Source organism: Monosiga brevicollis, genomic scaffold (assembly GCF_000002865.3).
Source record: "Monosiga brevicollis MX1 MONBRscaffold_9 genomic scaffold, whole genome shotgun sequence".
Taxonomy (NCBI): domain Eukaryota; class Choanoflagellata; order Craspedida; family Salpingoecidae; genus Monosiga; species Monosiga brevicollis.
The window spans coordinates 763,370-775,327 of NW_001865046.1; the positions used below are offsets into that span (position 1 = coordinate 763,370).

The window sequence follows — 11,958 nt, forward strand, 5'->3', positions numbered from 1 at the left end:
GAGCACTGCAAGCAGTGCATCCTGACGAGTTTGAATTTTCGCGCGAAGGTCACACAGTCTCCCAGTCTCACGAGAGATCCAACCCATTACCAAGTGATATTGACGATGCGGTAGGGCCTTGCCTTGAAGTCATGTTTAGGAGATTGAAAGTATAACAAGGCGCAAGGCATCAGGCATCAGGGAGAAAGGAGAGAGGGAGAGAAGGAAGAGAAGGGGAAGAGGGTGGCGCGAAGGGTGCATTGGAGGTGTCAAGTGTGCTGGCCTTGACGTCGTGTACCGGTTGGGGACGTCAGTGTAGGGGTGGAGGAGTGTGAAGGGGATGTGCGTATGGGTGCGATGGGCCGTTACGTCGTGCACCTGTGCATGGACCGGGCGAGGGCAGGGAGGTGTTCTCTGCCCTCGCCCGGTCATCCTGTCATCCACCCTCTGTGGCACGGGCCCGGCCTTCTCCACACGACAATGTCACACAAACCAAGAAGGAGGAACATCAGCAAGTCATGCCGAAGAAGAAGAGAGAGAGAGAGAGTGTGTGTGTTTGCGAGAGAGGAGAGAGATAAAGTATGAATTGGTCAAGAGAAAGGGGGAAAGAGAATAGCATAAAGAGAGGGAGAGAGAATTGGTTCGAGCAAGAGGCATAAAGAGAGAGAATTGGTTCGAGCAAGAGGCATAAAGAGAGAGAATTGGTTCGAGCAAGAGGCATAAAGAGAGAGAATTGGTTCGAGCAAGAGGCATAAAGAGAGAGAATTGGTTCGAGCAAGAGGCATAAAGAGAGAGAGAGAGAGAGAGAGAGTAGAGAGAGAGAGAGAGAGTAAAGAGAGAGAGAGAGAGAGATGAATTGGTTTGAGAGAGAGAAAGACGTATTTTTTTTTTGCACACCCACGAGAGAGATCGCATTTGACGTCGTTGACGCAAACAACAGCGGTGTTGGTTGTGAATCGGCTGTCACAGAGACAGTGTGTGTGCGCGTGAGGGTTGTCGTGTTGTCTGGGTGTGGGGGCCGAGGTGCAGCATTAGGCGGGGGGTGTGGTGGCGGTTATCTGATCGCTGCCTGCACTGTCAACGGCAGCCATGTTGCTGCCTGAAGGCATTCCCATGGACAGCGCCGTCGCGCGACAGCGCTTTCGACGCATGCAGCAGACGGCCGCCGAGGCCCGGGTCAATCATGTCAAGTTGGACGATCTGGCCAAGATAGAGGAGCCAACCATCCTCACGCCCAAGCGCGTCTCCTTTTGCGTCCTCATTTCCACCGTCTTCTGCCTCATCTACCTGTGGTTCCGGCGTGGCATCTTTGCCGTGTGGGATAGCCTGGCTTTTACTCCCGCCAGCCTCGTGGAGGGGGCCCTACCTACCCCAGGTCATAGTCTAAGCGACGAAGATCAATTTCATTTTGCCTTTATCGCCGCTAGTACCCATACCACCGCCGTCCTTGTTGGCATGTCCCTCTTTGGGGCCACCTCCATCTTCTTCTCCAATGACCGCATTCGTCAACATCTGACTCAGCGCCACCTACGCGTCGCCCAAGTCTCCATCATCGGCCTGCTGGCCTATGGCTTTTACAATGGCCTCTCGACTTGGTTTACGACAACCTTTGAGGATCGTGACAGCTCCGCCTACCGCTGGGCGCGCGCCTTCTTCTATGAATCGGTACGCCTTGCGCTTCTTACGCCCGGAGCCCGCTGGGCACCGTGGACCAGACCTCTTCCGGAGGGGTCTCCCACGTGATAGTGCCTGTACTCTGGCCGGCATTGACTCAATGTTGATGTTCTTTGGTCGTGGTCCCTCCTCGCTTTCCCCTGTAGGGCGACATTCCGTTTGCCAGTTGTGCCTCCCTTTCCTACTGCCTGTGCTTGTTGGCCGGTTACCTCATCAAGCTCAGCACGGATGGCTCTCGGTTTTCCGCTTTTCCTCGATGCTACCGTCGCTATGTGTGGCGTGGCATCGCCTACTTTTTGGTTTCTGTCGTCAGCTTCCGATTCATTGCCATTCCATTCTTCAAGCATGTCGTACGTCCTCGCTGCGCCCCCGCCCCCGTCTACGTACCTGCCAAACAACTTTCAATGCCCCTGAATCACTTCTTCTACCCGCTTTTGATGGATAACAGACGCAGCCCATTTTGCTGGCTGGCAAGCGCTTGGACCCAACCGAAGCCTTCAACCCAAACTTTGTCACGCTCGCGTCTGGTACTCACACCCTAGGTCCGTCGCCCTCACGTTTGTCAACCCACGCACTTCATGCCAGCCGTGCGACGGCAAATTCTCGTCAATTCACTAACCCGTGTCCTTACCCTCGGTACTTTGCTCTGCACGGCACGGCACCCCAAACGTCGCCGTCCTACCATCATATTTTTCGCTGCACAGCCATGGTTGTTGGCATGTTCCTCTGTCACATCACGCTGCGCGGATACCGCGCCTACTCTAGCCTTAGCTGCAGCCTCTCCGACCAGGCCCGAACTTATCTCAGTGCCACACTTGTCGTAACTTGGCTAGGCGTACTCGTCTATAGCGTTGTTACTGGGGCCCAGGCCGGAGCTGAATACGTTCGGGTTCACTGGAAAGACGTGCCCGCCTCTCTCGTCTCATTATCCCACTTGGTTTGGTTTGCTTTCGGTTGGTTGGTCTGGCTTGACCTGTTCCCCACCGTGGTCCGCAACTTTCTCCGCCTTTTGGTGTTGCCCCTCAAGGTATATGCACCTGTCGCTTTCTTTGGGTCCTGGCATCGCGCTTTGCCTCTCCCGCTTTCTCATTTTGACATCATCTCAACACTTTCTTCCCCCCCCTTCGCTTTGCCGTGTGCGTGCACAGCTCTCGCTCAACTCCAACAACGCTCTTCGCAACATTTGGCGCCTTCTTGTGGTGGCCACCCTCTACAATCTTGAGAAGATCACTGTCACCGCCCTCATTCTCAGCTACATTCTTGCCCCCGTATATCCGAATCTCATTGCTGCTACCTGGACCGCAATCCTCATCCGGTGCGTTCCTGATGATGCTGCCTGATGCTGCTGCCCACCGCCTGCTTGAAAGCGTCATCTCGTTTCTGGGCGCTCACGTCCTCTTTCCTGCTGCTGGGGCTCCGTCGCTCAGATACATGCCAACCTACCGCAATCACCCCATGTTGACGGGGTGTCGGCGTTTGGAGGACTTTCGCCGTCATTGGATCATGGACGAGTTGGTGGCCTATTTCAATTTTGATCTTTTTGCTCGTCAAAAAACACTCAACCCAGAGCACCGCTACATCTTTGGATTTCATCCCCATGGTGTATTGCCCATCAGTATCGGCTTTGTGCAAAACAATGCCAAGTGGCGCCAACAATTTCCTGGTGTCGAGCCCGCACCAGTGACCTCATCCATTCTCCACCACGTTCCCCTAATGCGAGACTTCTTGCAAGTTGTGGGCGGCGGCGACGTATCAAAGCGGGGCATCGCCGTCACGCTACAGCGTGAAAAATCCGTCATCTTGGTCCCGGGTGGCCAGCAAGAGATGATCTATACCAGCTCTACGCGCGAGGTCGTAACCATTTGCAGCAAGCACAAGTAAGTTTTTCCTTAAAAAACCAAAAAATATCTCCCTGACATTTCGGCTCTTGTCGAGCGTTGCCATGTTTTGTTTTCTCACCTTCTTCTTTCGTACGGTCTTGGTGCAGGGGCTTTGTGCGTCTAGCTTATCAATTGGCGGCCGCATCGGAGGAACCACTGCACCTTGTGCCCATGTTCAATTTTGGAGAGAACAAGATTCTTGATAACGTGCCCGCACCCATTAGTTGGCAGCAGGCCTCGGTCCGCTGGCTTCGTGCCAACGTATTTTTTGGTCCTTGGGGCCGTTTCGGCCTCCCAGGGGTGCCACGTAACGCAGAGATGCACCTGGCTGTCGGCGAGGCACTGCGGGTACCGCGGGTGGCCCAACCTACCAAGGAGGATGTTGATATGTTGCACGGCCGCTACATGCAACTGCTCAAGGAGGCGTTTGATGAATTTAAGGGCAAGACGTCAGCCTATCGCCAGGCCGTCATGGACTTTGACCAGCCCGTGAATCTCGTTGCTCGTGAAAGCTGGCGTGGATACTCGACTGGTCTGCAGGAGCGCCATGAAACCCAGCACCTGCGAGTACTCATGGGCAAGCGCGCAGATCAGCTTGAGATGATATGGACCAGCATTTTTTGGGTGCTTGTCTTCTCCGTCATCTACTGGCGTGCATTTTTCCTCAGTGATAGTTCACTTTTAAGTCTCCTCTGAGTCGCGATTGAACAACGACCCTTTATTCGCGGCAGTCTGTCGATATGTACTGCCTCATGCCTTTAAATAAAAAAAAGTAAAGGCATGGTAGTTGGCATTTTTTTGTCGTCTTTTGAGTCTGCGTGTGTCCCCCTTGTAACATAGGCCAGGGCGGTTGGTTCTGGTGTTATTGGGTTGATGCGCTGTGCCGGACCCACCCACCTTCAGACCCAGTCTTTTTTTTTAATTCAACTAGGAAGTTTGCTTTGATGCTGTTTGCACACCATCCGTCCTTTGTCCTCGATTCCCTGCTGCATGTGACTCAAGGCATCTGAAAAACTGTTCTTGCACCCCAGAGCTCATCAGACCGCAGCAAATGATATGCTGCATGAATGCATCTCTATTCTTGCATCTGGCTTAACTTCGAGGTTTAACATTTGTGAGTGAGTGAGTGAGTGAGTGAGTGAGTGAGTGAGTGAGTGAGTGAGTGAGTGAGTGAGTGAGTGAGTGAGTGAGTGTGTGGTAGATTTGAGATCCACACGGTGATTTGCAACAACGGGCAGAAACGGCTCCATTGATTGCGTCAAGAGGGGCACGATGGTAGTCATCAAAAACTCTGTCTGTCTGTCTGTCGCAGCTTGGAACCAGAAGCACGCGCGGCGTGGCTCGAGATGGCAGGCCGTCTCGGACGGCAGGGCAGGGCAGAGCAGAGCAGAGCAGAGCAGAGCAGAGCAGAGCAGGGGAGGGCAGGTTAGGCTCGGGAAACCAGAGACGAGCACGGCCCTTGAATATGAGCGCGTTGATCTTTGATCACTCATCGCTTTCCGTCTTAGCGAGGGTCTTCATGACATCGGCAGGCGACTTGATGATGCAAACCGTGCCGTCAATGCTAGCTGTGGCCAGACACATCTGTGGGGAGGCAAGATTCAGATGCATGTGCTAGATAGAACAAGGAAAGACGCAGCGCGTGTGTGAGCAGTATACGGTGACTCACCGTTTTCGGATGAAAGGAGAGAGCGCAAATGACATTGCGATGGAACTGATGCTTGAAGAGTTCTTTGCCATTAACCTACTCGTTCCGCACACGGCACGTGAGGTGGGCCGTCCAACTCTAGGCCCAAGCCATAGCAACAGCCCAGTCTTGAAGAGCTATCCAGCACGTACCAGGTCCCAGAGGTGCAGGTGACCGTCTTCCGAGCCCGCGGCAACAATGGCATCATTATAGGATAAGCCACAGTCAACCTTAAACTCCGAGTTGACGTGACCCGTGTAGCTGCCCAAGAGGCTCCCATTATCCTTGTCAAAAAGTCTGTACATCAACCGCATTCCATCGTGATGCGAGAGTGAGGTTTCGGTCACTTTTTTAGCGCACAGAGGGGAGGCGGCACTCAATCAAAGGCAGGGCAGGTTGAGTTGTGTGGGCCGGCGAGCACACGAACGAACCGGACATATCCGTCGAGGCTCGCAGCGAGGATGCAGTTGTTGTCGTGGGAGAAGCGGACGCAAGTGACGGGGTCGCCGACTGTGTCAGCTCGAAGCTTGCCCATTCGCATGTCGTAGTTGCGAATGACACCATCCACAGAGCCAGTGAGGATTTCGTGGCCACTGAGATCCAAGCCGGGCACGCTGCGAGTGTGGGGAGAGGCGGTTCGGCGTGAGTTGGGAAGGCCCTGCTCGCATCGGTGCTTAAGATAAGTTGTCACACGTGTAGGAAGTGTGTCAACTGCACCTGTCGGTGGCTTCGGGCAGGGTCTGGACTGGCTCGTGCTGGGCGCTGCGGAGGTCCCAGCACTTGACGGTCGAGTCATAAGAGGCAGAGACAATGATGGTGGCGTCCTCGTTCAGGCGTACATCATTGACGGGCCCAGAATGGGCGCGAATTTTGCGAATACATTGCCCCGTGGCCACATCCCACATCATCACGGCTTTGTCACTGCTACCCGACACGAACCGCGAATTGTCGCGAGACCTGCAAATGGATGAAAAATGGCGTGAGGGGCGCTGCAACAATGGCAGGGCGCAGCGCAGCTGGGGGAACGCACGCTTCAGCACTGTTGACTTCCAAGGAGTGTCCTTTATACGTCTTGATAAGCAATTGGGTGTGTGGGTTCCACAGTTTGATGAGGCGATCGCGGCCTGCCGTGAGGCAGTAGTCACCCGAGGCTGTGGACGAGCCACCAGGGTTGGCAGCATAATCAAGCGACCAAATAGCAGGACGGGATCAATGAGGCAGAGAGGCGACAACAGCAATCGAGTACAGTGGCAGTCGAGGGAACAAACCGTTGAAGCGAACGCCCATGACTGCTCCCTCGTGGCCATCCCGGCCCTCGAGTCGGGCCACGAGCCTTGAGGGCAAGAGCTGCTCCTTTGTCACAGGAAACGCCATTGCCGGTTGGTCTCACACCCACAACCCAGCTGAATCAGCCGTGCCTTTCCAATATCTACCCGCTGAAGCACCGCGACGCCTTTCTGGGGCGGCACTCACTGACACACACACACACACACACACTGGTGTCACGGGAGCAAAGCCACACACACACACAACGACACAAAACGGAGAGAGAGAGAGAGAGAGAGAGAGAGAGAGAGAGAGAGAGAGAGAGAGCGCGAAGTAGAAAAGCTGACATTATAGACAGTCTCACTGACTTCGTCCACTGTCGTTTCTCTGCGGACAAGGGTGCAGCCGTAAGCCCGATCAGGGATCAAGCACCCACCGCTGGCTGTGGTGGTGATGGCCATCAGTCTGGGTGTACTTGCAGATCGCTTCTCATCCTTTCGTGTAGCTTCCTTGCAGCGCCACAGGCGTTTGTCCTGATTTGTGGAAAGCTTATGTCATGTTAGCACATTGAGGGCTACTGATCACCTCTTTGACCACCCTCCCCAAGTTTGATGAGCTCCTCGACGCCGAGGCTGCAATGGTCCCAAGGTGTTCCGAGGATCGCGGTCTATTGCGTCCCAGCTCGCGGTGATCTGCGATCCCAGTGATGGCGATCGCTCACGTTGGCGATGCAGATGCGTCCGGTACCCCACCTCCCCTTTGCTGCTGCCTGCCCACTTGCATGTTACGGCCAGATTCTTGCGTTGAGGCCTTGGCGACCTGCAAGCCTTGAGAGGTGCCGCAGCGAGGCGGACAGATTTGGTGCGCCAGGACGCGGCTGATGACGCTTGCAGCGGCTTCGATCGCGCGCTCGGCTGCGGAGCCAATAGGTCTTGCAAGGCACAGCCAGCAAGTGATCATAATCATCTCTCGTTGCTTGCCGCTTTCCTACGGTACCCAGCGTCCAGCGTCCACTGGAACGCGTGGGCGGCCCACCGGTACTAGTGGAGCGTCGGTGAGTGTTGTGACATTTTACATTTGATACGTCTTATCATCATCAACTACAACATCTTCAGCAACTCCAACGACAGCGATTTTTGACCACTCGAGCGTTTTTCTGTTTTCTTTAACTTTGACTGTGAGCCAACATCAACATGGCGACCCGCGCTGCTGCCGACCAAGCCACTCGTGCCGTGACCGACACTGCGGCTCAGGCCTCTCGTAATGTTCGTGTGACTTTGGCCAAGGACCCCAAGCTGGGCCCGCTTTTGACGATTGTGGCTGCCACTGTGGGTGCGGCGCTGTCCGTCAGTGCCACCAACTTCCGTCATGCCGATACTCGCCACCGTGACATGCGCAAGGACATCATCTCAGATGAGACCATGGCGGCCATGCCTGAGCGTGCCAAGGAGGCTGGCGAGGGCTTCCTCCGCAGCATTTTGTACATTCCCGGCTACGGTGACAACTTTGAGCAGACCGACTTTGTATAAGCACGACGTGTTTTCCAAGAATCTTGTCCGTTCAAATAAAAAGTCCTGCGTGCATCTTGTGCCAGGTTGAGCGACTGTGCTCATGCCATATCTGATTATTTTTTATTATGTTCGTTCCTTCAAATTGTTTGAGTCGCATGCACGTGTGTTTCGCGTCATGTCCACGATTGTTTTGGTTGCTGCTTTGAGCTTCCGACCAGACCCTTCATTTCTCTGCCCCGAGGGCCCGTGTCTGTCTCTTGCTGTTACGAGGCATTGTATTGTATATGACAATTGCAAGTCAATGTGCTTTGTTGTTCATTTCTCGTCGGCTGCTACGGCAGCCCGAATCGACCACAGAAGTTTACAGTTCCGTGTAAACACCAACCCCGCACGCACACACTTAAAAAAGACTTAATGGTTAGTACAATTTTGAATTCATGTCAAGAGGAGCGAGCAGTAACACAACAGAGGGCAGGAAAGATGCAAAGAATCAATCACAGGAAGCAGAAAAAAAAAGTCTCTCGGAGAATTTTTTTTGGGGGTTTTGGATGAGGAGGGAGGAAAGGGGTTGAATCAGCTAGCAACTCGAATCAGCCACGGGAGCTGTTGCCAGCGTCTTCCTGCTACTTGGAGGCATGCCTATCATTTTTACATAAAGGGCATGCCACCCACGCCTAGCATGGCCTTCAGAGGTTCGAGTTGCAGACGGCGCCAGCCATCTTGGGTGCGCTCAATGTCACTTTCCGGAACCTCGCTATGCTGAATGGACAAGGAAGTCTTGCCCTCGGCCTCGGACAAGTCAATGACAACGTCCGAGTAATGACCTGGGTTCGCAAACCATTCGAGGTATAATTATGGTGAGGTCAACTTCTCTTGGGGGTGGCAGATGGCTGTTTTCACGGGAGAAACGAAGCCAAACATACCTTCAGGCCAGGACTCGAAGCGCCAGGCCTGATGCACGCGGCGGTAGGGCACCAGATCCTTGATAACGCCTTTGACCGAACCGTTGAACATGGTGAAAGAACCGCCAATTCGGCTGTCTACCTTACATTGTGACTGGGTGTAGGCGGAAACCCGCTGCTCGGCCGCAATCAAGGTCAGAAATTCCAAAAAGAAAGAAAGAAAGGGGAATGTGCATGAGAATTTTTTTTTGAGTTACCAACAGCGGGAAGCAACGAGTGAGAAGCGAGTGAGACGGGAACGGTCAACGGTGTGAGCTGTACGTACGTCTTCGTTCATGAGGGTTTCAAAAATGAGCTGCGCCGGGAGGGGGATGGTGTCACGAATGGAAAACGACTTGCAGCTAAGATTCCCAGCGCCGTTGGTCTTCTGTGAGTGAATCTTCACGCCAGTATTGGGCTTGGAAGTGTCGCCAGCGCCAGCGTCCTTGCTGGTGGTGGGGGCCGAAACACTCGTGGCGGCGGCGGCAGTAGCTTGCTTGGTGGGCAGGACGAGGTTGGTGCTGTACTCTTGAGTCAGCTCGCGGTACCACTTGTGCAGTTGTTCCACCACAATCGCCGGCATACGTTCGCGCAAGAGGCTCTTGACAGCATCTGAGGCCTTGTTGGAATCGCTCGTCATGGTAACCTCGGTCTGGAACCGTTCAGGGAAGGAGGGGCAAAGCAGCGTCATGAGCATAGGGCTATGCCAGTGCGGGACAAGAACTACACAACGCTATAAACATCTTAGGTTTTAAACCCCAGCCGTGACTGTCGAGATCCTGGGACATACGTCGACTTCATCGATATCATATTCCTCCGAGAGGTTGGGCACCTTGATCTTGCCAGAGCAAGCCTGGCCATCGGCCGTTTTGCCACGCCACTTGATATCAATGACCAGCTCGTAGAAGAAGATGAGCTTGGCCTTGCGGTTGCTAAGGGACAAGCAAGCAGAAGGGCAGGGTTGGTTCTGTCGAGCAACCAAAACCAGCTCTTCGCAGTGCAGGGGACACGGCAGGTCGATCCATACGTACTTGGCAGTCGCTTCGCCAGTGACAGTGACTTCGGTAGTACGAGCTGAGCCTGTGGTGAACACGTGTACGAGAACGCGAACGGCGAATGAGCACAATTCTTTGCTGGAGCGAGCCTTGAAGCAGAAGATTGTGTTACTGCCGGATAATAAGAGGCCAAGGGGAGGCTTTGGTTGAAACCAGAAGGCGGTGTAGCTCACCAGCATCAGATTCGACGAGGAGGTCGGAGAGAAGTTCTTTGAGTCGGTTTTTGGACCAGGCTGTGGCATCCTTCTCGGACCTAAGGGCAAGGGGGCCAGTGAGGGACGAAACTGGAGACTTATGGCAGCTCATCAAGGAATGTGACTGGCCAGGCTGGGATACAATACGTACCAATGCCAGTTTCCTGGATTCTTGGCGTCGGGGCGTTCCTCGACGATCCAGCGCGGGTCACCTTCACCCCACTTGGCCATGATGCTGGGGAGGATCCAAAACGAGGGAAGGGGGCTATTCAAGTCGATGGGCCGAGAGCAGTTGGGGGAAAAAAATGAGCGGGGCCTCAGAGAGAGCAGGGGAGGGGCGAGAAAGGGAGAAGGCTAAGATGAATATGTGAATGCCAGGTGCATGGGGACTGAATGGTGTCTGATGGCAGCAGAAGCGAGCCACAGGCGACAACACTCGGCCGGAGCTTGGCGGCTCAACGCACACGAAAGAGGAGGAGGGAGAGGTTGGGTGTGTGGACGACTGGACGTAAATGGGGACGGCAAAAGCTCGCTGCACTACCCTTTCCCACCGACCCAAGGCAATTTCTAGCAGCTTTGCGCTGCCCTTTTCATGCCACGTCGTCGGCCCGCAGGAGGAGGAGGGGGTCACGAACTCACCAGAACCGGAAGCGAAAATACGTGCACTCGCCAACGTGTACGACAGTGTGATAAACGTCACACTTGTAAAGATACAAAGTGTGATATCTGCTACAGTTGACTGGCAGTGAAAAGTTCTGGAAGCACGGTGGAGATAAAGATGAGGACGACGAGGTAAATGTATATTTGTTAGAGTGTTGTGAGTGAATTTCTGTATCGATCTGTGGCGTTCTTGTTGTGACCATCTGCTTACCATCGCTTGACGAATGTTTGTCAGCATGCACCAACGCAGTCGGAGACACTTTTTCACCTGTTCATCGAGACAACTTCGGTCACGTACCAAGTGTCATCCCTTATGGTTTGACCGTTGAGATTCGTTCTTCCGTTACAATTTCCGTTGCATTTTCCTTCTCCTCAACGGTGAGTCCCCACCCTTCCTCATTCCTCGCATGCGCTGCCATTTATTGATGCGTGAACCATCTCACCTTGCCTTTCTTTTCTTTGCGTGCAGCCATTATGGCGACTCCTTCTCCGGTGTCTTGTGCAATCTGCAACATGCTTGTCTCGGATTCCAATGAGCAACGCCATGTTCAAACGCACCATTCCACTCCACCCGATCTCCGCCGCCCTTCCGAGTGCTTTCCTTCTCTGAACTGGATTGACTGTCCTGCGCCAGGATGTGTGTGCTCAATGCGCAAGGGCGATCCGCTGATGGCGCACTACATTGAAAGCCATCCTGTACATGCCAACGAAAATTTGACCACCTTTTTTCCCAGCGCTGTTTGCTGCGACTGCGGCCACTGGTCCTTTAATCGCGTCTGCGCCAAAAGGCATCGCTCTATGAAGCATCGTGATGCAATAACGCATCCCCCCAAGGTCAGCTCCCGCGTCTTCGTGCTCGGACATGCACTACGCACAGTGCAATTGATCCTTTGGCAGGCCTGCCTCATGGAACAAATCCCGAACAAGTGCCTCTCAATCTTATTTTCTTTTTTTTTTATCGTGCCCGTAGAAGAGACTGTCGTGCACTCATTGCAGCAGGATGTTCGCTACTACAAGTGGCCTTCGCTCTCATTTAATAAACAAGCACAATATGGACAAGGTGAGCTGCATATCCCTTGTGGGCCATGAGCGCACGACTGGCTCGGTTGAA

At 53.9% G+C, this 11,958-nt stretch overlaps 4 protein-coding genes across 4 annotated transcripts; 2 read left to right on the forward strand and 2 right to left on the reverse strand.

Moving 5' to 3' along the window:
* Positions 1 to 1,068: 1,068 nt before the first annotated feature.
* MONBRDRAFT_32328 (uncharacterized protein) lies at positions 1,069 to 4,229 on the forward strand (the record flags this gene model as incomplete). Its single annotated transcript, XM_001745498.1, has 7 exons — positions 1,069 to 1,644; positions 1,800 to 2,003; positions 2,102 to 2,195; positions 2,487 to 2,680; positions 2,802 to 2,968; positions 3,081 to 3,530; positions 3,641 to 4,229. 7 exons carry the CDS (start codon positions 1,069 to 1,071, stop codon positions 4,227 to 4,229), a joined length of 2,274 nt encoding a protein of 757 aa, XP_001745550.1.
* A 789-nt stretch (positions 4,230 to 5,018) lies between these two features.
* MONBRDRAFT_25243 (uncharacterized protein) lies at positions 5,019 to 6,835 on the reverse strand (the record flags this gene model as incomplete). The annotated part of the gene is made up of 7 exons (XM_001745643.1): positions 5,019 to 5,147; positions 5,203 to 5,277; positions 5,373 to 5,517; positions 5,652 to 5,834; positions 5,938 to 6,177; positions 6,251 to 6,371; positions 6,694 to 6,835. 7 exons carry the CDS (start codon positions 6,833 to 6,835, stop codon positions 5,019 to 5,021), a joined length of 1,035 nt encoding a protein of 344 aa, XP_001745695.1.
* An 844-nt stretch (positions 6,836 to 7,679) lies between these two features.
* Positions 7,680 to 8,015, forward strand: MONBRDRAFT_25244 (uncharacterized protein; the record flags this gene model as incomplete). Its single annotated transcript, XM_001745499.1, has 1 exon — positions 7,680 to 8,015. The coding sequence occupies one exon, from the start codon at positions 7,680 to 7,682 to the stop codon at positions 8,013 to 8,015; it is 336 nt and encodes a 111-aa protein (XP_001745551.1).
* A 287-nt stretch (positions 8,016 to 8,302) lies between these two features.
* On the reverse strand, positions 8,303 to 10,418 carry MONBRDRAFT_32329 (uncharacterized protein; the record flags this gene model as incomplete). Its single annotated transcript, XM_001745644.1, has 7 exons — positions 8,303 to 8,821; positions 8,921 to 9,074; positions 9,225 to 9,590; positions 9,729 to 9,870; positions 9,970 to 10,018; positions 10,167 to 10,246; positions 10,339 to 10,418. The coding sequence occupies 7 exons, from the start codon at positions 10,416 to 10,418 to the stop codon at positions 8,646 to 8,648; spliced, it is 1,047 nt and encodes a 348-aa protein (XP_001745696.1). The 3' UTR covers positions 8,303 to 8,645.
* Positions 10,419 to 11,958: the final 1,540 nt, after the last annotated feature.